This window comes from Haliotis rubra, unplaced genomic scaffold (assembly GCF_003918875.1).
Source record: "Haliotis rubra isolate DU_JTF1 unplaced genomic scaffold, ASM391887v1 Scf421, whole genome shotgun sequence".
Lineage (NCBI taxonomy): Eukaryota > Metazoa > Mollusca > Gastropoda > Lepetellida > Haliotidae > Haliotis > Haliotis rubra.
The window spans coordinates 88365-112828 of NW_025767104.1; the positions used below are offsets into that span (position 1 = coordinate 88365).

General features: G+C 40.8%; 1 protein-coding gene across 1 annotated transcript; it reads left to right on the forward strand.

Moving 5' to 3' along the window:
• The first annotated feature begins 396 nt into the window (after positions 1-396).
• On the forward strand, positions 397-22662 carry LOC124288621 (protocadherin-23-like). The gene is made up of 9 exons (XM_046725174.1): positions 397-470; positions 2017-2201; positions 11322-11566; positions 13017-13206; positions 15941-16477; positions 19284-19458; positions 20053-20102; positions 21569-21633; positions 22564-22662. Exons 1-9 carry the CDS (start codon positions 397-399, stop codon positions 22660-22662), a joined length of 1620 nt encoding a protein of 539 aa, XP_046581130.1.
• The last annotated feature ends 1802 nt before the right edge of the window (positions 22663-24464 follow it).

Here is a 24464-nt window from a genome sequence, read left to right on the forward strand (position 1 = left end):
AAAGAGTATAAGTGAAATCGTAATTTAAATACTTATATTACTTACCCTGGGAACACCTCCATATGTTTGTGTTACAGATACTGGCGTCAATTCGTCCAATATATTCGTCATTGATGCAACATCTGGAACACTTAGAACGGCGGCCATGTTGAAGTCAAAAGCGGAACTGTGTATAATGTCGTCGTTGTTGCCAGGGACAACGGATCCCCATCTAAATCAGTTGAAGGAGCACAGAGAATAGTAATAGCAAGCAGTAATGATAACCCCCCGACTGTAACTCAGAGAATTGATACCATCAGTGTTTTCGAGAACGCCACTATAGGGGACGTAATTTACACGTTACAAGGATCTGACGTCAAGGCTGAACCTTGTAAGGTCAGTAACAGTCTGTTTATGATGAATGGGACCTCGCTTCTCCTGAACGGGACACTGGATTACGAGAGGAAGCGACTTTATACTTTGACCATAACGTACGTATACGTCTGTACACAATATTCTTTTATCTATGACTGAAAACGAAAGCAAAATGTTGTACAATTTCTGCATAATTAACACTGCTAACCAACCCATAAACATTCGGGTCAAATCTTTACAACCTTGCCTCTCGTAAACGGCGAGTAATGCTGTTTTGGCTCAGTGGGTTATGCCTGGCGTCGCCTGTCAGTTGCGTAGTTCTATCCTCACCATATCAATCACTGGATTGTGTAGTCCAGGCTCTTAACAAAGCGTCGTCATATACAGACATTTTGCTAAGGTGTTAACAACAAACAACAAACAAAGTGTTCAGAAAAATTCTAAATTATGAATCCTGTCATTGGATCCTAAAACAATATGGCTATTTAAATGTCATAGTTTATGAAAACTAACCATATCAATAGATTGCTCATGTCTTTTATTCTGGCAAGAAATACAATACACATTGTGCAGTAAGCATTTTTAGAGGTTGATTCTCTTCTGAAATTGAAATCCCTAATCTAGTACAGCTATAGGTTATTAAACGTAAATACTATGATACTTCGTATGTAGAATCATGTGAAGCTTTAATTGTCAGCCTGGAACGAAAGGAGGCCATGTCCTTTTGTATTCTGGCAAGAAATACAATACATATTGTACAGTAAGGAGTGTTTGAGGTTGATTCTCTTCTTGATTTGAAACCCCTAATCTAGAACAGCTATAGGCTACTAAAAGGGTGATACTTCGCATTTGAGAATCATGTGGAGCCTTTGGTTTTTAGTCTGGAACTATATAATGGAGATCATGTCGTTGACTCTCGAAGCAATTACTGAGAGTCATGCACCTAAATATGAACATTGTGCCATTAATAACTGTCTAACGGACAGTGTTGTGACCCACAGCTCCACTGAACGAGTGAGTGAGTGAATTTAGTTTTACGCCGCATTTAGCAATATGCCAGCAATATCACTCCAAGGGACACCAGAAATGGGCTTCACACATTGTGCCCATATGGGGAATCGAACCCGGGTCTTCAGCATGATGAGCGAACGCCTTAACCACTCGGCTACCCTACCGCCTACAAACAAAGCCAAAACCAGTTCATTCCCGATTATGACACTTGGTTTGCGATCGCCTCATCTATTCCTCAAACGTGAACCACAGACAAACTGTAGCGCAAATGGGGTTGCGCAACAGAGAGAGAAAAATGATCAGTCGTACCATATCCGAGCTTTCAAACTGGTCATTTAACTCTGTTGCGCAACCCTGTTTGCACTACAGTTTGCCTGTGCGTGAACTGGCATGCTGTTATACGTATCTACTATATTGTTATAATATACAACGATGAGCACATCTTATGTATCTTCGTATAGTCAAACGAGCAGCAATATAGATTTGTCCCATAGAACAAACTCACATTGTAGCTGACATGAATGTATGACGAATGTCAGTGGATATCATAAAAGACAAATGGATAAAATATTAATCAAATGAATTTCAACAGGAACGAGCTTTACGATATCATGGTTAAAGTTTGATTATTATTACGATTCGTCGTCCTAGGTCTGGAGACGGCAAAGATACAACAATCACTGTGAATGTCGTAAACATCAACGACGAAATACCCTTCATCCAGACTACCGGCCCCATCGCTATTCTGGAGGAGCAGCCAATCGGAACAGTCTTGGGTGGAGTTTTCTCTGTGACTGACAGCGACGAAGGGGATGCATTAACATATGATATTGTGGGTGAGGCATTCACTTTAGTATATTTCAAGTCCTGTATAAATTATCACCGTTTGTACTTCTGTAGCTAACACAACCAAATCCTCCAGACTTGCCAATTTCATCAGGCATAACCTTGGCACTGATGATCTTGCCAAATGGATGAAACAATTCCCTATTCTAGTCATCATCTAACTCGTCTCCGAAATTCTTGATGCAAACATTGGGCGATTCGCTCTTTGGTAGGGATAAACTTTCAACATACACTTTCTTGCCAATAAGCAACATGCCATTAACTTTCACAGTGGCCTGTCTGGCTGCTTCTTCAGTTAGTTTGATTCCAAATACTTAAACATATAAAAAATGATTGTTGAGTTCCATGTACACGGGCGGCTTTTACCTATTCATGTTTACAGGTTGCTTTTGGTCATTGCAAATGTTACTGCTTTAATTTTCAAAGTTCTACTATTACAGAAAATATGCCCCGTAAAGATCCGGGTTAGAAATGACCTTGAGCAACCCATGTCGTCAAAGGCGACCAACGGGGTCGGGTGGTCAGGCTCGCTGACTTGGTTGACATATGTCATCGAATCCCAATTGCGCAGATCGATGCTCATGCTGTTGATCACTGAATTGTCTGGTCCAGACTCAATTATTTACAGACCGCCTCCATATAGCTAGAATATTGCTGAGTCTGGCGTAAAATTAAACTCATTCACTCACTCACTCAAAGAAATTAGCCAGCAAGACACTGATTTAACGTGATGTTCAATTCAATGTGTCTGATATGAATGGATATAGACACTCTGAATACATACACACACACACATATTATGTACAGTATATTGTAGTTCTCTTATTATGGTGACTACCTGTTTAAACACATGCACAATTCTATCTGGGGCTGCCATATTGTCCTGTGCGAGTATGTACATTGCCGTAAAAATTATGGTTGCCTTGTTAAATTTGTGAAAAATGAACGCTGTTTCAGAATTACGGTAGTATTGCACTGGGCCAAACTCTGACTTTACATTTAACATCGTTACATATAATTGAAATTGAAATATTGCTTTTATCCCATAGGGAAAGTTAAACATTGGTTTGAAAACCCAAAAGTGCAAACCTTTCATAACTAAAGAAATGCCAACTGCAACATATATCCATTTCATTAATGTTTCCTTCGCATCACTTCTGAGAGGTTTGACCGCCTCCGTGGTTAGAGCGTCCGCCCGGAGAGCGGAAGGTCGCGGGTTCGATCCCCGACCGCGTCATACCAAAAGACGTTAAAATATGGTACTTGTTGGTCCCTGCCTGGCGCTCGGCATTAATGGGTACAACTAGGACTGGTCGGCTCGGAGTCAGTATAATGTGTCTGCGTGGGGTATTCCTGCTTCACTGCGGCATGGTATCTCAGTGGGCTAGCGCTATAAAACCAGCTTAAGTCTGGGCTAGTACAAGCAGCCGCACATACACATACACACGCATGCACGTCGTCATATGAGCGAAATATTCTCAAGCACGACGTTAAACCCAATTTCACCTCACCTCACCTCTGAGAGGTTTATATACGTGCAAAGGAAAAGGGGCATAACTCTGCTATGCTTAACTTCTTTGAATGGTATTTTTAGAAGTTGGAGAGTGATATATGGACAAACTTTATGGATGGACAACTTCTTTATTCAGGTGATGCGACATTTAGATACAGATTCTTGTATCGTTCTCAAACAGACACGTGTGTAGTCACATAGCTTGCCGCCTCAAATTACAGTGTACAGTGTACATATCACGTGATTGTGATGCAAGGTTTGATTGATCGGTGGCAACAGAATAACTTGTCGCATGTAAGTAAGACATGTTCCAAATAATACAGCCCTCGTCCAAGATAAATGTGTACATGGTTAAAAAAGTGTTATATATTTCGACAAACCGTTGTTCTTCTATTTCTGAAGGGAATAACAGTTTATTCAGTATCAACACTACAACTGGCTCACTGACGATAACGCAAGTTCTTGATTATGAGAGCATTGGCAATACCAGTCTGCAGCTGACCTTCAACGTCACTGACGCCGTAGGTCACATGGCTTCCGCAACCTTGACCTTCATGCTAACAGACATAAACGACAACACGCCGACATGTCCCCGTCAGCTGTATTCTGTCAACATCACTGAAGACTCTGGCAATTGTAAGTACTCCTATAGAACGTGTATGAGCTCTTTCATCTGGGTAATGTGAGTGGATCACGTGTTCGTAAGCAATACAGATTGCGCCACCAAGTGATCCTTGTACCTTTGAATGGTCTCAGGTTTACCAGTAAGAAGCATACTTGTCATTTCGAATGTCCAGTGTGTGCCTTTTGGGAAGGAAGCATAACAAGTCTCATTAAAGATATACATGTAATATATATCTGCAATGACTTCTATCACGTTTATGAAATTCCAGAACTGACTGCTCCGCCGGCAGCGTAGAATTGAGCAAAATAATATATCGTTTTCGAAGTTCTACAATAACGTTACAATTCCTGAACGTTACAACGTTACAACCATTTCGACTTTTCGATTATGTTAGAGTAAGTTACAGTACATAGACCTTTAAAACATCTGAATATAAAAGGTGGTTTAGCTTAAAATAAAGTTAAATTTTCTAGAGAAATTTAATGTACAAATTGTGCCGACGCGATAATAAATATCAAGTGGATAGATTTGAAACGACATTTGTGTATATGGACCACTCTTACTTAGGTCCTAAGAGCATTTTCAAATAAACCAAATTTCAACAAAAAAAAGCACAATTTACTAACAGCAAGATGTCTCAATCAAAGCCTTGTTAATGTCCATAAATATTTGGGGGGAGGGGGGAATAAACAGAAGAGTTTACTAAATACGACACTTGTTTGGCAACGTCATGAAAGACGTGGGGTAGCCTAGTGGTCTTCACTCAAAAGACCCGGGTTAGATTCAAGTTACGCCTTGAAGTAGACCGTCAGATCTACTGCTCCCACAGGAATAAGGTCTCATTAGCTGTTAAGCACTCAAAGCTAGAGTTCATGAATATAAAGATTCAGGAAAGTATTGCAGACTCCAATACCCTCTACAAATTAATGTCCTCACAAATGGGAAAAGAAAGGAACTGTTATCTTCCATACATTGGAAGCTCCAAAGATATTGCCATAGCGTTTTTGGAATTTTGTGGCAATAAAATCGAGCAAATCAGAGAAACTTTCGCAAATGTCAACTTTGATGCTGTTGGTGACGAGGGTCACAGTATATTACCTGCAGAGGGATATCTCACTGCGTTCAGACCTTTTACAGACGATGAACTCTTGAAGTTGATCAAGAACGCCACACATACATCGTGTCTCCTTGATCATATCCTGTCCAAAGTTCTATTGGACAATGTTGATATCTTGCTCACATCTCTTGTGAATATTGTGAACTGTAGCCTACACACAGGAGTAATGCCATCACCTTTCAACGAGTCCATAGTCAAGCCATTGCTCAAAAAGCCTTCTCTTGGTAGCAAAGAATAAACGTATTTTCGACCCGTGTCCAATTTGTTATTCGTTTCAAAACTCATTGAACGAGCAGTTAACGAGAGACTCTCACAGCATCTTAAGACACAACATATATATGACTCGATCCAGTCTGCCTATCGTCGAGGACATAGAAAACAGAGCTTCTAAGAGTCCTGAACGACTAGGCGTGGACAGCGGGCAGCTAGCTTTGCTTGTGCTTCTCGACCTCACTGCCGCTTTTGATACTATTGACCAGTCTCCTTTTGTCTCGACTCAAATGTGATTTTGGAAATGCTTTGATGTGGATCAAGTCCTACCTCACACAACGATACAACGTGTGCTTGTTGATGGCTCACTGTCTGATCCGGTCCAGTTGACATGTGGTGTTCCTCAAGGTTCAGTCCGTGGTCCGGTGTTGTTTACATTATATACAACACAACTCAGTGAGTGATGCTCACCAGATAAAGCGACATTGATATGCAGATGGCTCGCAGTTAATCAACATCTTTGATCCTGAACCATCCAAGGCAACATCAGCAGCAACCAAGACAACATAATGTTGCCAGGATACCACGACATGGATGCTCCAAAACAGACTAAAGCTCAATGACGACAAAACAGAATGTATGTTTGTTGGTTCAAAGCTCAACCGGTCTCGAAGTAATTCACACTCTCTTCAGGTTGGAAGCAGTCTTGTTTCGCAGTCATCATCAGTGAAAGACTTAAGAGCCATCCTTGACCCTGAGTTGGATCTTGAAGGACAAGTCAATCATCTCGTGCGAGCATAAAGAAATTATCTGACTAAAGAATCAACCTTAATCATTGTTCTGTCCCTTGCAATGTCTAGACTAGACGATTGTAACAGTTTATTTGACGGGGCTCCGCAAGTGCTAGTTTCAAAACTTCAACGGATCCAGAATATTTGTGAAAGAGTAGTTTCTCTATGTCCAAAGTCTAGCCTTATCACTGTGATTCAGGACTTGCACTGGATACCTGTCCGTCAGAAAATTGCTTTTAAAGTTCTGTGCATCACCTATAAGTGTGTAACTGGTGCTGCTCCTGACTATCTCTGTGAACTACTCCAGCTGTACACACCAGCAAGATCTCTCAGACCCGCTTCACAGAACCTCTTGTGTGTACCCAGAGTCAAAACCATCAGGTATGGCCAAAGATCATTTGCGTTCTATGCAACCATGGAATGGAACAGCCTTCCCCACACTATTAGAACTGCACATCATATTCTGCATTCAGATCATGTATGAAAACTTATCTGTTCCAAAACGGCTACCCTACAAGTTGAAGTGTATCAAATTAACTTATTTTATACCTGTGCTGTGTGACATTGGGCGCTTCGAGCATGCATTATCCTTGGAGAAAGGCGCATTACAAACCGACTGTTTATATATTATTTATATGATCGTCATTCAGACTGATAAACACCTGTCGTTGATGGTTTGAATTTACCTGTGCGAGGAAATCCGGTGAAGTATATGTCATCTGGCTTCATTTTGAAACCTTTGATTTTTTTAAGCAGAGCGACCTTGAACAAAGGTGCGTAATGTACGCCATGGAATAGATGATATTTTATGGAGTGTCCGCTTCGATCTGTTACTGTAACGAGGTGTTTGTTCACTGAACTCCATGTCAATCTTCTTTCCAGAGATCTAGGAAACAGTTGTAGATTGGTTAGTATCTTATGGTTATGCCTGCAAAACGCATGTATTATTATGTCCTCACTGACTGCTAAACATTACAAGAGAGAGGTAATGTTTTGACCATGGCATCCCTTCACTAGAAACACCGTTATCAAGTACAGTTCGGTTGTATATCATCACCCCAATTCTGACACATGTATATATTAACACACATACTCATATGACTGTGGTCATCTTATTTCACATCTCTTGGGAGACAACTTTAAAACAATAACTTCTACATTTTTATCTATACTGTATATTTAGTAAGAAGTTCTTTTCGCCGGTTTAATGATTTGCACATTTTCGATTTGGGAGACCACCTGTCTAAAGCAAGAAAACTTTAAAAGAAAAACTATTTGAAAGATAAGGTATCCCATGTATATTGTGAAGTTAATTCTGTTACAGCTCAAAGTCTATTTTGCTAAAGTGTTTGCCACCATATGTTTGGTTGTTGCCGCACTCAGACTATTGCAACTATATGGTGGCGGCCATATGTTTGTACAGGAGCAAGCCTCATACGTTACACACTTACAAGAATCATAAGGCCAGTAAGGTAGCTTAGCCTTTAAAGCGGTCGACCGTCACGCTGAAGACCCAGGTTTGGTTCCCATCGGGCATAATATGCGAAACCCATTGCTGATGTCACCTGCATTGACATTCCCGGAACATTGCTAAAAGCGTCGTAAAAACCAAACTCACTAAGTTCCCAACGGACATAACGCAATCACAATTATAGTTTTGATTGTAGATGTCTGAGAGTTTCATCTCTTGAACTAGGAATTCACGTATCAAATTTTAAAGTATTGATATATCACATAGCACATTGATACCAGTGAGTGAGTGAATGGTTTTAGGCCGCTTTTGGCAATATTCCAGCAATATCACGGCGGGGACACCAGAAATGGGTTTAAAACATTGTATACATATGTCAAATGGAACCCGGGTGTTCCGGCTTTAGCCTCAAGGCTACCCAACCGCCCCTATGACGCCAGGCATAAACGAACGAGCCAAATCAGCTTTATTCGCCGCATACGAGAGCCATGGGGTGAAGATGAAATCTGACCCGGATTTTCATGCGTTGAACCCGGGTTTTGGGCGTAACGAGCGAACGCTTTAACCACTAGGTTATCCCACCGCCTACGACTTTGCTACCAAATACGGTAGTACGATCGAAAGCCTATACAAGTAGGTCGTCCAGCCTTCACTAGCAAACAAGAAGGGTGTCAAGGCCGTATCTGTCACTGCAGAGTTGAATATTAATTTATTACATAATAATTCATCAACATTATAGATCTAGAGAGACGGTTTTCATCATTACGTACTGTCAATTCCCCCCTCTTTACTCTTTGCTCCATCCATTTTGATGTTTGTATTGTGACACACGAAGGATTCTACTCAGTCGGGACACTATGTCCACTACACTATCACGAAATATGGCTAAAGGTCGACTGTCATAGAAGTAGGCCTGAAGTTACCGTATGCTTTCTGATATACCTCGATATTACACGAAATATGGCTAAAGATCGACTGTCATAGACGTAGGTCTGAAGTTACCGTATGCTTTCTGATATACCTCGATATTACACGAAATATGGCTAAAGATCGACTGTCATAGACGTAGGTCTGAAGTTACCGTATGCTTTCTGATATACCTCGATATTACACGAAATATGGCTAAAGATCGACTGTCATAGACGTAGGTCTGAAGTTACCGTATGCTTTCTGATATACCTCGATATTACACGAAATATGGCTAAAGGTCGACTGTCAGAGACGTGTGTCTGAAGTTACCGTATGCTTTCTGATATACCTCGATATTACACGAAATATGGCTAAAGGTCGACTGTCATAGACGTAGGTCTGAAGTTACCGTATGCTTTCTGATATACCTCGATATTACACGAAATATGTCTAAAGGTCGACTCTCAGAGACGTGTGTCTGAAGTTACCGTATGCTTTCTGATATACCTCGATATTACACGAAATATGGCTAAAGGTCGACTGTCATAGACGTAGGTCTGAAGTTACCGTATGCTTTCTGATATACCTCGATATTACACGAAATATGGCTAAAGGTCGACTGTCATAGACGTAGGTCTGAAGTTACCGTATGCTTTCTGATATACCTCGATATTACACGAAATATGGCTAAAGGTCGACTGTCATAGACGTAGGTCTGAAGTTACCGTATGCTTTCTGATATACCTCGATATTACACGAAATATGGCTAAAGGTCGACTGTCATAGACGTAGGTCTGAAGTTACCGTATGCTTTCTGATATACCTCGATATTACACGAAATATGGCTAAAGGTCGACTGTCATAGACGTAGGTCTGAAGTTACCGTATGCTTTCTGATATACCTCGATATTACACGAAATATGGCTAAAGGTCGACTGTCATAGACGTAGGTCTGAAGTTACCGTATGCTTTCTGATATACCAGTACTTCAGGTAGAACCGTGTGAATATCGCAATATCCAACGTGATTATTGTGTTGCTGCTTTTGTTGAGTATATATTCACTTGCATCGCAATTTACATTGAAAAAGACACAGTTGTATTAGCTACTTGGTCTCGTCTGATGAGTGAGTGAGTGAGATTAGTTTTACGACTCTTTTAGCAATATCACGGCAGGGCTTCACACATTATACCCGTGTGGGGATACGAACCCGGATTTTCGGCGTGACGAGGGAACGCTTTGACCACTAGGCTACTCCCCAGATGAGATCGGGGATTCTTAAAACAATTTGTAAACAAACCAAAAAAGCACGAACGTAAAATGATGATCAACAACGCAGTATCGAAATAATATTCTCCCAATCGTGTGTTCGCTGTACCAAAGGCTTAGAACATGGTGTGTTGCAAGTCAGTGATTATTGTGTACATAGCCAATCAGCATTGATTAACCCCATGGAAGCCAGACAGACATTGATGTACCTTCCGTTCAACCTTCATTTTGAAGTCGATATAATTCAACATACATTACGCGCACAAATACACGTGACAGTTTTTAATTCTAAAGATGTTTTTCCATCTTGATATCAGATGGTGGCATTTTAGGCAAAGCCAAATTGCTGAAAATAATCTCTAGATGTTTTAAAATGGAAATGTTTACTCAGAGAATTGAAATTAAAAAATAGCATTTTAGTGACCACCGATATCAGTGTCATCAAGTCACACATGATTATTCAGAAACTTCGCTGATGACTCCAGAATCGGTTGAAATGGTTTGAGAAGCAGGCAGATACGAACGCCGGAGAAAGAATTCCGCCATATTGGATAGTGTTTACAAAATATGGATTTTACAATGACGATAGTCGTATTGAACGCATACGATTGTTAAACCGAGGTAAATATGGCAACTTCTAACAACATTCTGAAAAAAGGTTCTTGACTTGTTACCAACATAGATACGAAATGTGTAGATTTCTCCATGCCCTTGCGTGTGTTTGTGACGCCGGTCCGGAATGATACGCAACCTTCTGACGAACATCTGGTATTATTTGGATTCATGTACACATGCTCATGATGTAATCGTACAATATACATGTACGCTGTTTTAGTGCCGATTTCTTATGACTATGAAAGTGTTTTTGTGTAGTTTAATTGTTACTATACATTTGCGAATATTATTGCTTACTAAGCGGGTTTTGTGTCAATAAATGTCTGTAAAACGTTTTGAACAGCCTGTCCACTTTCTTTCAAGCCTTCAATGTTCTGAAGTCATACAGATCAATAACGGATGGATATTTCATTTAATGTTTTACCCGATAATACTGTCTTCATGTCAACAATCAAGATATCGATTATGTTATGATTTTATTTATTTCAGTGTAAGAAACACGTGGTTTTATCCACCATTTTAACCAACCTAAAAGGATAGTGAATTCGTAATTCCTGTATCGACATTTATCAGATCCGTTATTTATTCTAGTCTCAACTATCTTCATACACGAGTGCACAGATGTTGATACCGGAAGTAATGGGGAGATAACGCTTTCCATTAAGGATGGTGACACAGATAATCTCTTCAACGTCAGTGACAACCAAGTAATTGTGGGTTCAGTCGACTACGAGGCATTAACCCGTGACGTCCCAATCTACTCCCTCACACTTGCCGTGTCCGACAACCCTCGGATGGAGGCCAGGAGGACAGCATACCTCATACTGGTGGTAACGGTGAGTGCGCTGGTAGAGTGCTATGTGGCGACCACGTTGCTATGTGGCGACCACGTTGATGCTACTTCTTTGCGTGGCATTCTAGAAATTGGGAATTACAATACAGAACAAACTTTACGGATAACAACTTCTTTTATTTCGTGTGTCCGACGTTTCGATACAGATAACAACGATGTGCAACGGTACAATAATCTGTATCGAAACGTCGCACTCACGAAATAAAAGAAGTTGTTATCAATAGTTTGTTCTGTATTTCACGTTGAAGTCGATGTGAAATACAATCTTCATGGGGTTTGTATATAACGTGTTGAGTTAAATGTGTGCATTCACAGTCAGTGTTTATAACTATTCATCACATATCTTAACTCATTCGGGGGCGGTGAGGTAGCCAAGTGGTTAAAGCGTTCGCTTGTCACGCCGAAGACCCGGTTTGATTCCCAACATGAGTACAATGTGTGAAGCCCATTTCTGGTGTTCCGTGATATTGCTGGACTATTGCTGAAGGCGGCGTAAAACGTAACTCACTCCCTCATTCATTCCAGTATATTCGTTCATTCAACGGTAAGACTGTACAGTTTACTATATTAAGATTTAGATTGTTAATTTTTATACCGACTTTTCTGTGCGAAGAATACCCTGGATCAGAACGCTGTGCCACCTCTTAAATCAGCTGGCCAAGTAACTCAGTGGTTTATTGACGTTCTCGGGATGATGATATGAGGTGAGGTGAAATTGGGTTTAACGTCGTGCTTGAGAATATTTCGCTCATATGACGACGTGCATGCGTGTGTATGTGTATGTGCGGCTACTTGTACTAGCCCAGACTTAAGCTGGTTTTATAGTGCTAGCCCACTGAGATACCATGCCGCAGTGAAGCATGAATACCCCACTCAGACACATTATACTGACTCCGAGCCGACCAGTCCTTGTTGTACCCATTAATGCCGAGCGCCAGGCAGGGACCAACAAGTACCATATTTTAACGTCTTTTGGTATGACGCGGTCGGGGATCGAACCCGCGACCTTCCGCTCTCCGGGCGGACGCTCTTACCACTACACCACGGATGCGGTCGATGATTATATGATAGATGCTTAATGGTATGTAATGTTTTTAGGATTAAATCATACAGTTGGAATAAGTGAGTGAGTTCCGTTTTACGCCGCCTTTGGCAATATTCCAGCAATATTACGTGGGGGGACATCAGGAAAACGGACTTCACACATTGTACCAATGTGGGGAATCGAACCCGGGTCTCCGGCGTGACGAGCGAATGCTTTAACAACCAGTAACCCCACCGTCCCTACAGTCAATTTGGTGTCATTCGGTGCTGGCATCAATGTTATTGTTTAGGCATAACCCTGTGGTGTTGGGTTGTACAAATGGTCTGTTATTTACTGTGGCAAGTTCAACAAGCATTTTCCATTGCATGCCTTTCTTCATCTCTTGCAGGTTGCACCTCGGAACGAGTTTGCACCTATCTGGACTTCTCGCTCCCTTGATAACAACACTGGTCAGTTCCCAATCCTGTCCTTGTCCGAGAACGTCCGACCTGGAACAGTGGTGGTAACATTCTCGGCCTCTGATCAGGACAGGGGGGAAGATGGTCGGGTCCGATATAGGATATATACTGCTGTATCTGGTGAGTACATGCAATCCTGTTGGATGGTACCAGGGTGTTAGGGTCCGATATAGGATATATACTGCTGTATCTGGTGAGTACATGCAATTCTGTTGGATGGTACCAGGGTGGTAGGGTCCGATATAGGATATATACTGCTGTATCTGGTGAGTACATGCAATTCTGTTGGATGGTACCAGGGTGTTAGGGTCCGATATAGGATATATACTGCTGTATCTGGTGAGTACATGCAATTCTGTTGGATGGTACCAGGATGGTAGGGTCCGATATAGGATATATATTGGTGTATCTGGTGAGTACATGCAATTCTGTTGGATGGTACCAGGGTGGTAGGGTCCGATATAGGATATATACTGCTGTATCTGGTGAGTACATGCAATTCTGTTGGATGGTACCAGGGTGTTAGGGTCCGATATAGGATATATACTGCTGTATCTGGTGAGTACATGCAATTCTGTTGGATGGTACCAGGGTGGTAGGGTCCGATATAGGATATATACTGGTGTATCTGGTGAGTACATGCAATTCTGTTGGATGGTACCAGGGTGTTAGGGTCCGATATAGGATATATACTGCTGTATCTGGTGAGTACATGCAATTTTGTTGGATGGTACCAGGGTGTTAGGGTCCGATATAGGATATATACTGGTGTATCTGGTGAGTACATGCAATTGTGTTGGATGGTACCAGGGTGGTAGGAGTCCGATATAGGATATATACTGGTGTATCTGGTGAGTACATGCAATTCTGTTGGATGGTACCAGGGTGGTAGGGTCCGATAGGATATATACTGGTGTATCTGGTGAGTACATGCAATTCTGTTGGATGGTACCAGGGTGTTAGGGTCCGATATAGGATATATACTGGTGTATCTGGTGAGTACATGCACTTCTGTTGGATGGTACCAGGGTGGTAGGGTCCGATATAGGATATATACTGGTGTATCTGGTGAGTACATGCAATTCTGTTGGATGGTACCAGGGTGTTAGGGTCCGATATAGGATATATACTGCTGTGTCTGGTGGGTAGTAATGCAATTCTGTTGGATGGTACCAGGGTGTTAGGGTCCGATATAGGATATATACTGCTGTATCTGGTGAGTACATGCAATTCTGTTGGATGGTACCAGGGTGGTAGGGTCCGATATAGGATATATACTGGTGTATCTGGTGAGTACATGCAATTCTGTTGGATGGTACCAGGGTGGTAGGGTCCGATATAGGATATATACTGCTGTATCTGGTGAGTACATGCAATTCTGTTGGATGGTACCAGGGTGGTAGGGTCCGATATAGGATATATACAGGTGTATCTGGTGAGTACATGCAATTCTGTTGGATGGTACCAGGGTGGTAGGGTCCGATAGGATATATACTGGTGTATCTGGTGAGTACATGCAATTCTGTTGGATGGTACCAGGGTGTTAGGGTCCGATATAGGATATATACTGCTGTATCTGGTGAGTACATGCAATTCTGTTGGATGGTACCAGGGTGGTAGGGTCCGATATAGGATATATACTGGTGTATCTGGTGAGTACATGCAATTCTGTTGGATGGTACCAGGGTGGTAGGGTCCGATATAGGATATATACTGGTGTATCTGGTGAGTACATGCAATTCTGTTGGATGGTACCAGGGTGGTAGGGTCCGATAGGATATATACTGGTGTATCTGGTGAGTACATGCAATTCTGTTGGATGGTACCAGGGTGTTAGGGTCCGATATAGGATATATACTGGTGTATCTGGTGAGTACATGCAATTCTGTTGGATGGTACCAGGGTGTTAGGGTCCGATATAGGATATATACTGCTGTATCTGGTGAGTACATGCAATTCTGTTGGATGGTACCAGGGTGGTAGGGTCCAATATAGGATATATACTGGTGTATCTGGTGAGTACATGCAATTCTGTTGGATGGTACCAGGGTGGTAGGGTCTGATATAGGATATATACTGCTGTATCTGGTGAGTACATGCACTTCTGTTGGATGGTACCAGGGTGTTAGGGTCCGATATAGGATATATGCTGCTGTATCTGGTGAGTACATGCAATTCTGTTGGATGGTTCCAGGGTGTTAGGGTCTGATGTAGGATATATACTGGTGTATCTGGTGAGTACATGCAATTCTGTTGGATGGAACTCTGACGATTTGGTCATATATAATAAGGTATATATGGCTGTATCTGGTGAGTATATGGAATTATGGTTGGATGCTATTGGGTTGATCGGGTCAGATATATAATGCTGTATCTGAAGAGTATGTATGCAATTTAGTTTGTTAGATGGTAGACTGGTGATCGGGTCACATATAACATATATAATGCTGTATCTGGTGAGTATATGCAATTTTGTTGGATGGTACTATGGTGATCGGGTCACATAAAACATATATTATGCTGTATCTGGTGAGTATATGCAGTTTTATTGGATGGTATTGAGGTGATCGGGTCTGATATCTGGTGAGTATATTATGCAATTTTGTTGGATGGTACTATGATGATCGGGTCACATATAACAAACATAACCAACCAATGAAATGATGTAAATAAATTAAATCTTACAAATAGTAAATGTAATTTGCGAGATTGCTTACAAAATAGCATTTTTATATGAAACAGAAAGGGAATATGTACTAGGTCGTTTCGCATAATGTACAGGTTAGTTTCAGTGCGTTCTCGCTTATTTGTTCGTAACGTGCCTCACTCACCCATCCACTTACTTCTGTCCTAGATACCGGAACAGATTCCATGGGCATGTTCACGATCGATGACGTCACTGGAGTCCTAGCGACGTCGAGAAACGTCGACGCCGATGTCGCTACAAACGGTAGTCTATATTACGACATCACAATCCGTGCCGAAGACTCCTCCAGCGTCCCTGAATACGCAGCGGGAGTCCAGCGGATCTATCTGACCAACTACAACGACAATCCACCCGTCTTCACCAAATCTCTGTACACCATCCAGGTAACATGCTACAGTTTCAACGGCGACCTCGTATCTTCCGTCGTCGCTAACGACATCGACAATACAAACCTCTATTACAACATCAACGGCAGCAGCCGATACGTTTACGTTAACCTCACAAGCGGCGGGATCATATTGATATACACGCCTGCGGAACTCGGCATGAAGTACGTCACTTCCGATATATTCGTGGTCAAGGTCACGGACAGGGGGAATCCAGAGCTTACAGACTACGCCGTTGTCTACCTCCTCTTCACCGACTGTGACAGACCAACGGTATCAACAACTACAACATCGACCAGTGAGAAAAATCATGTTTATCTGAATCTATGCAAATCTTAAGTTGCATATACACTGAACCATTAAATATTACATAGCAATGTTGCATGTACAAATTAACCCTTGACTACTTGCACAGCAATGTGGCATGTACAATTAACCTTTGTCAACTTGCACAGCATTGTTGCATGTACAAATTACCTTCCACTCTTGCGTGGCAATGTTATATGTATAATGTTCTTGTAACCCTTGACAACTTGCATAGCAATTTTTCTTGTACAATTAACCCTTGACTACTTGCATAGCAATGTTCCATGTACAATTAACCCTTGACTACTTGCATAGCAATGTTCCATGTACAATTAACCCTTGACTACTTTGCATAGCAATGTTCCATGTACAATTAACCCTTGACTACTTGCCTAGCAATGTTCCATGTACAATTAACCCTTGACTACTTGCATAGCAATGTTCCATGTACAATTAACCCTTGACTACTTGCATAGCAATGTTCCATGTACAATTAACCCTTGACTACTTGCATAGCAATGTTCCATGTACAATTAACCCTTGACTATTTGCCTAGCAATGTTGCATGTACAATTAACCCTTGACTACTTGCATAGCAATGTTCCATGTACAATTAACCCTTGACTATTTGCTAGCAATGTTGCATGTACAATTAACCCTTGACTACTTGCATAGCAATGTTCCATGTACAATTAACCCTTGACTACTTGCATAGCAATGTTCCACGTACAATTAACCCTTGACTGTTTGCGGAGCAATGTTGCACGTACAATTAACCCTTGACTACTTGCATAGCAATGTTCCACGTACAATTAACCCTTGACTACTTGCATAGCAATATTCCATGTACAATTAACCCTTGACTACTTGCGTAGCAATGTTCCGCGTACAATTAACCCTTGACTACTTGCCTAGCAATGTTCCATGTACAATTAACCCTTGACTACTTCCATAGCAATGTTGCACGTACAATTATCCCTTGACCGGAGCAATGTTTGACAATACTTGACTACTTGCATAGCAATGTTCCACGTACAATTAACCCTTGACTACTTGCCTAGCAATGTTGCATGTACATTTAACCCTTGACTACTTGCATAGCAATGTTGCAAGTACATTTAACCCTTGACTACTTGCATAGCAATGTTCCACGTACAATTAACCCTTGACTACTTCCATAGCAATATTCCATGTACAATTAACCCTTGACTACTTGCCTAGCAATGTTCCGCGTACAATTAACCCTTGACCTTGACTACTTCCATAGCAATGTTGCATGTACAATTAACCCTTGACTTCTTGCATAGCAATGTTCCATGTACAATTAACCCTTGACTACTTGCATAGCAATGTTCCATGTACAATTAACCCTTGACTACTTGCGTAGCAATGTTGCATGTACATTTAACCCTTGGCTACTTGCATAGCAATGTTCCATGTACAATTAACCCTTGGCTACATGCGTAGCAATGTTCCAACAATTAATCCTTGACTACTTGCATAGCAACGTTGCGTTATGTATGTTGTACAATGAACCTTTGAATACTCGCGTAAGAACGTTGCATGTCATATGTTAGACAATTAACCCTCGCGTAACAATTATCCATATACAAATAGCAATTGACTATTTGCATGGTAATGTTGCACATACAATTAGCCCTTGATTTCTCGCGTAGCAACGTGGCATGTTGCATGTTGTACGATTGACTGCGTCCTCGATAATATCCAGGGTATACCATGGATGCATCTACGGCTCGGCCCGATGATTTTATTACCTCCCTTGGTTGGCTTTTTATCCATTCAGGTGTCTACGCTGGTTGGCTTTTTATCCAATCAGGTGGCTACGCAAGTTGAGCGTACCAATCACAACTCACTTTCGCTTTTTAAATGATCTAACCAATTAAACTTGTCAACACAATAATACATTGTTGCAGATACTCTGAAAGAAGGAGTTCTTGCATATATTTTGTTAAGGTTTAGGACCTGTCAATTTGTCTGTATGTTTTCCCCCCAAATCTGAGTCGCACTGTGAACAAACTTTAGCGGCTGCGACCGCTATTTTTGTTGACACTGGCAAGCTCGGTTGTAACGGCGGCTTATCTGATTGGCTACTGTGAGAATGCGGAGCCAGCAATGGGAGGTAATAAAATCATCGGGCCGAGCCGTACATGCATCCAGGGTATAGTGGAGAGTTATCGTAACGTATGCCCTGGAGATTATCGTGGATGGATTGTCTGTTACGCAGCTGAATCCAACAAGCGCATTGTTAACCTATAATAGAACAAGCAAGGTTACTTAATACTTTGGAAAGATCAGATATACGACTAAGTTTATGAGAGCATTAATCATACATATATCAAACAAGTATGAGGTACAAGAGCATTCACGTGGGTATCTCTTTATGGTCACTGATTATAACAGGAGAAAAATCTTTCCGAAAGCTTAGAGTGAGTGAGTTATAATTTAGAGTGACATCGGCAATATTCAAGCCACATTGTGACTGGAACAAGCTTTTGTTACCATACCTTAAAACCAGAGAGTGTTATACCAATCAATATATCACAAATTGTTTTAAGATTAGTAGTAAAAACTTAAACATGTGACTGTTAGAACACGGTAAAAAGAGATAAATAGGACTACATGTCACAAGTAAGAAAGCTAAGGATAGGGACAAGGAGGAGTAACTGCACCTCTGCCGACTTCATGGTGAACGCAGCAGACAGAACCATACATATTGCAAGAATATTGATTCCCTATACCAATCCTGTGTGAATGGCTGAAATACTTTGTGTTTCCAGCAACAACAACTATCCTGACAACTACATTGGAAGAGGCCACAGAATCGTCGACCAATCGGACAGCTTGTAGCCCACTACGTGGTCAGGTTTTGGAGTTGTGGGCCACGAGGACCTTCTGTGGCATGCTCGGCGTGGGGCTCGTGGGAGTAATTGTGGCAAACATATGGAATAGCAGGTCAGTGCCACTAACAGGGTCATTATGGGGCGTGGCGGATGACCCGTGTTGTTGTTCAGATGCCAAAGAAACAATTCAATGTGTCAGTTACTTTCAGCAGCCATTACAAACCTCCAAACAAGTTTCCGAGGACATTAATCTGCAGACTATTTTAGGACAAAAGAGGCAATTTCAGGATATATCACCTTTGTTACTCTCTGGACAAAACTGCTGTCAACGGCGTGAGTCAGTGAGTTTAGTTTTACGCCGCTTTTAGCAATATTACAGCAATATCTCGACGCGTGACATCAGAAATGGGCTTCAAACACTGTACCCATGTGGGGAATCGAACCCGGATTATCGGCGTGACGAGCGAACGCTTTAACCACTAGGCTACACCACCTACGCCCACCCCCAACCCCATGTTTGACGCGGACAGCCAACCTTACACTCTCCAGCGGACACTCGATCCACTGCATCGCGGAGGCGTATCCATTAAGTAGCACAGCAGTTGTACTCAACTTGGAGTAGAACCATTATTCAGTGGTGTACTTCTCTGTCATCTCCCCAATTAGTAAAGTCGTAAAGAGTAATGTGAAATGAATGTAATTTCAGGGCACGGGCTGCGACGGTAGCTGATTCGATGCTGTCGAAACAAAGGAAAGGTATGATAATACATTGTCTTATACAATCACATGGAACAAATGTTCTTTAATAGGGTACAAAACAACACACATCATTGTTTTATTATAGCAAATGTATTCTTACAGATTTCTCTTTGTCACCCATTTGTGTTTCCCGGCAAATATAATTGTCGTCAGCAGACATGTGGACAGGAGAATCACTATGACCAAAGTTACAATAAAGATATATAGCTGAATAAAAAAGCATCACGTGACCTGGCAAACTGACGGGGATTATGCGAACTATTGAGGCCTTTGATATGGAGGAGTTTATCTTGTTTATTGTTTCTAATGAAAAATACATCATCTCATCGAAGTACACATAAAACAATCAAAACCTCTTAGCATTTAAAGTAATAATAATGATTGACCACTCATAGAGCGCTGAACTCGCAGGGACATGCTCTAAGCGCATACAGCATAATGGTCTGTGAGGATCAAGAAGGTTAACAGTCATATGACTTATATAACCGGTTACCCATTCTCTGCTGGGCGAACAGAGGCAATTTTGAACACACTCATAGGTGCTTCGTTGCGGGACAGGACAGAAGTCCTAGAAACTCTCAGGTGTCAAGCTGCCAAGTATGGTTACCCATCCATGGACCCATATTTGAGCAGATAACAGTATAAAAGCTCCCTTGACCGCGTAGCAGAGGAACCACTGCACATAACTAAACCCACACAACAACAAAAACGAGAGTAAATAAACACTGAATTTATTCGTCGGAAACAAATTCATACATGTCTTCCGTCAACAATAGAGTGCTTACAATCACAAATAATCATTAGAGAGCGTTAGAATAGTTAACTTAACTATCATGACTGCGGATACCGGTAAAGGTGAAATCAGAATACGCGATGTGCGTTATCATTTTTATCCTTGGCAGGTATAAGACATTGTAAAATACCTTTATATCACTATTCTAATTGTCCAATATAACGTGGTGAAACATTTGTCAAACAATATCCATCCCATCCGTTCAAATAGTACACGAAATGCCCTTAGTGAGCTGTCGAGTCGAACAAAAGAAACACGCCATTCACGGAGAATCCGGGATTCCAAGATGGCCGCCAATATTTTTTTTCAAATGTTCAAATTTTGCCTATAATCAGTGTTTGCCCTTAACCCTGAAAAGCTGCAGGTCCTAAGGACCCAGAACCATACAAAGTTGGTCAGTTGATCAGAATGTGTAGGTCCAATATTTAAATATGGAAATAATTCTCTTAGTTATTGGGGATGAAAAAGCTGTCGGCCACAACGAACTGCAGAAAACAAAAGCTGTGGGTCCCAGTGGTTTTCAGTTGGCTTCGGGCCCAAGGACCGACGTTAATTTAGAACGCTGCCTATAATGTAATAATAATGTGGACTTTAACAATTTTATTGATAAGCTGGTCTAATTCTGCCATGTAATGTTTTTAGTAAGTGCCTGACACTGTTTGTGTTTCAGTCTCACCCAGGAGTGTCCTGGACAGAGGGAACACAATGGAAAAGAAAATCCGAGTACGTAACCTCGTGAGTACTGTACCACATCCCAATTGCGTAAATCGATGCCTATGCTGTTGACCGCTGGATTGTCTGGTTCAGACTTGATAATTTACAGACCGCCGCCATATAGCTGGAATATTGCTGGGTGCGGCGTTAAACAACAACCAAACCAAATCCCATAACACTGGTACATTAACTTTTATGACCGACAGATTCAAATTCGACATTGCTAGTAAATATATATAAGAAGTATAGTGACTATAAAGATGCTTGGCTTGAGTAGACTGATATTATGCGCAAGATGTCCAGGCTTCGGGGTTTGTTCAATGTTCTTGTTAAGATCGACAATATGCTGACGAACACTTATCTGGACTCCTCGTTGGATAAGCTATACTTAGTGCCAGGAAATGGATCACACAGTTTGAGTGCAATGATCAAAACCTTCTCAAATTCATATCAAATTAGCCTTTTGGTCCTAACTATGTCATTTGGCGAATGTTTAGAACATACTAGGTTCTTTTCAACTGACGTTAAATTGATTCATATGCATAAAGAGGGATTAGCTAGAGGAGGAGCACAGTTGGTCCCCATGGCGGATGCCACCTTCTTGTCTAAATGCTTTACCCTTTATTTTATATATGTATATATTATCGATGAGGAAATTTAGCAATTTGCATAGGTTTTCTCAGTAAACGTCAAACCGCATTTGATTTCACTTCCCGGATCTCCTGAAGGTGGCTAATGATCTAGGAAGTTGAACATACAATTATTTTGGCGGAACTTTCTTTTCTGAGATTGCAGAAAGTCAAGCAAATGACGTTTTAAGAATTCAGATGGTAATAATGTCACTTGTGTCATATTCTCTCTGTGAATGCAAAGGAACTCATATTCCTGACATTACATAAATTATATGGCGCTTGTTCATTTTGAATTGAACCACATGTCATATTTTAACAGATAGCGGAGGAGACTAACGATGGACCGCCAGGTTTCGGGAAAGACATGCTTACCTCCAGCGCTCCAGTGGGTCATCCCACTATTAAATATAATCCCTAATACACACATCTTCCTGTGATCCCTATGAAATACGAACGGGGTTGTACCTCGAAGGCATATGTAAACGTTAGTATGTTATTCTGAAGGAGGACCTTTGATTTTTTTACCACACAAAACACGTACACTGTTTCATGGAACTTTTTAAAAAAATTGTCGTTACTCTATTATTCTGTCGTAACCCTTACAAACGTTAAATACTTTTTTAAAAAAGTAGAGGAACTTCATTTTTAATTTACGATTGCAAAAATGGGAGATAATATCGGAGTCAATCAATGTTGCTATGATAATAATGAATGTTTTGAGAGTGCATCACCACTTGCACTTCCTTATGACCATAGTTGTTTGTACAGTAATCGTTCTTGAAAGATGATTGGTGTATGGAGTGAAATTTGCATGCATATGATTTACCTTTTCAAACAAAACAGACCGGATATAAACAAACACTAAGTAACAACTGTTTATATGCGAGATGATTGTCAAAATTAATGGTCTGCAGTAATTTATAGATCTTCTTGAAAACCATCAAAATCACGAATGACACCTCAGGCACTTGTATGGGGCTACTGTGTTATGCACGTGCATCCCATGTGTTGGGTTTAGGGAGGGTGATAAAGAGAAATGGTGGTGCGTTCGTAAGATTTGTGTCTTTGAAATGTTTGTTAACGCTCATACTTCCGATCCAAATTGAAAGTTCCCCTACTTTTTGTGAAGAGTATATTAAAGGAGGAAGGTGTGTTTAGTTCAAGTGGGGGAATGACAATTCAAACACGTATATAAGTAGTTATACTTTGCGTAAATGTGATCGAATTACTTTCATGTTCATGTCAAACAGGAAATATTTGTGTATTAACCATGTGAAAAATGTCCAACTGTTTATTCTATATGAATATCTACTTGCAAAGATACTTCTCTGTATGTATGTAACCTTGTTATCTCGGACAAATGCGTTTTATAGCCTATATGCATGCAACATTATAATATATCACAGTTCGAATATGCTTATATCAATTCTATAAATATATATGTATATTTCTCATGTCAATGGCATTATGCAACTAGCGCAGTTGTATTGAATTATGAACTGTTTGACTTTCTGTGCCCTGTTGCTGCCTGTTGTTACCTTGCCAACCTCTGTTCCCAAGATCCATTTTATTTAGCTTGATTTCAATGTATCAATCGATTCACGAGATGATAAAATCTATTGAGAAAGAAAAGAAAACCTTTCAGCTTGGTCTTTGTTGTATATATAACTTGACGCTTTGACTTCTCCGAAACACCCACCCTCTGCACTGCATAAACACCTCTATAACGTTTGTTTTGGGGATTTTTAGAAATATCTTGATTTTTATTTTGCACGTCCTTTTCAGGTATTGATGGTATTGTATATATGTGTGTGCTTTGATTCCCTGTATATGGTTTCGTTGACTTAATCACTGCAGAACCTCAATAGAAGTACAGATCAGAGTATCCAAAACATGCATTAGCATTAACTATATATTCACATTATTTGATTCATACCACCGATACAAAATATAAAAAAACATCAACAAAATATTTCGAAAAAAAACGAAAACGAAGGTGTTTGACTCCTATTGCCGGCAAATGATCTTGACAGTACATGTAATTTACTGGATAGTTTAATTCCACATAAACTCAAATATCCTTGCTTATATAGTATGGCCAATCTGTCTATAACTGGAGCTATTTCTCTGCATATCTCTTATTAACGTTTAAAGGCTTACACCTTGAACGTTTTAACCATATTCAAAAACATCTTTGAGCAATGTTCTTTGAAATGTTCG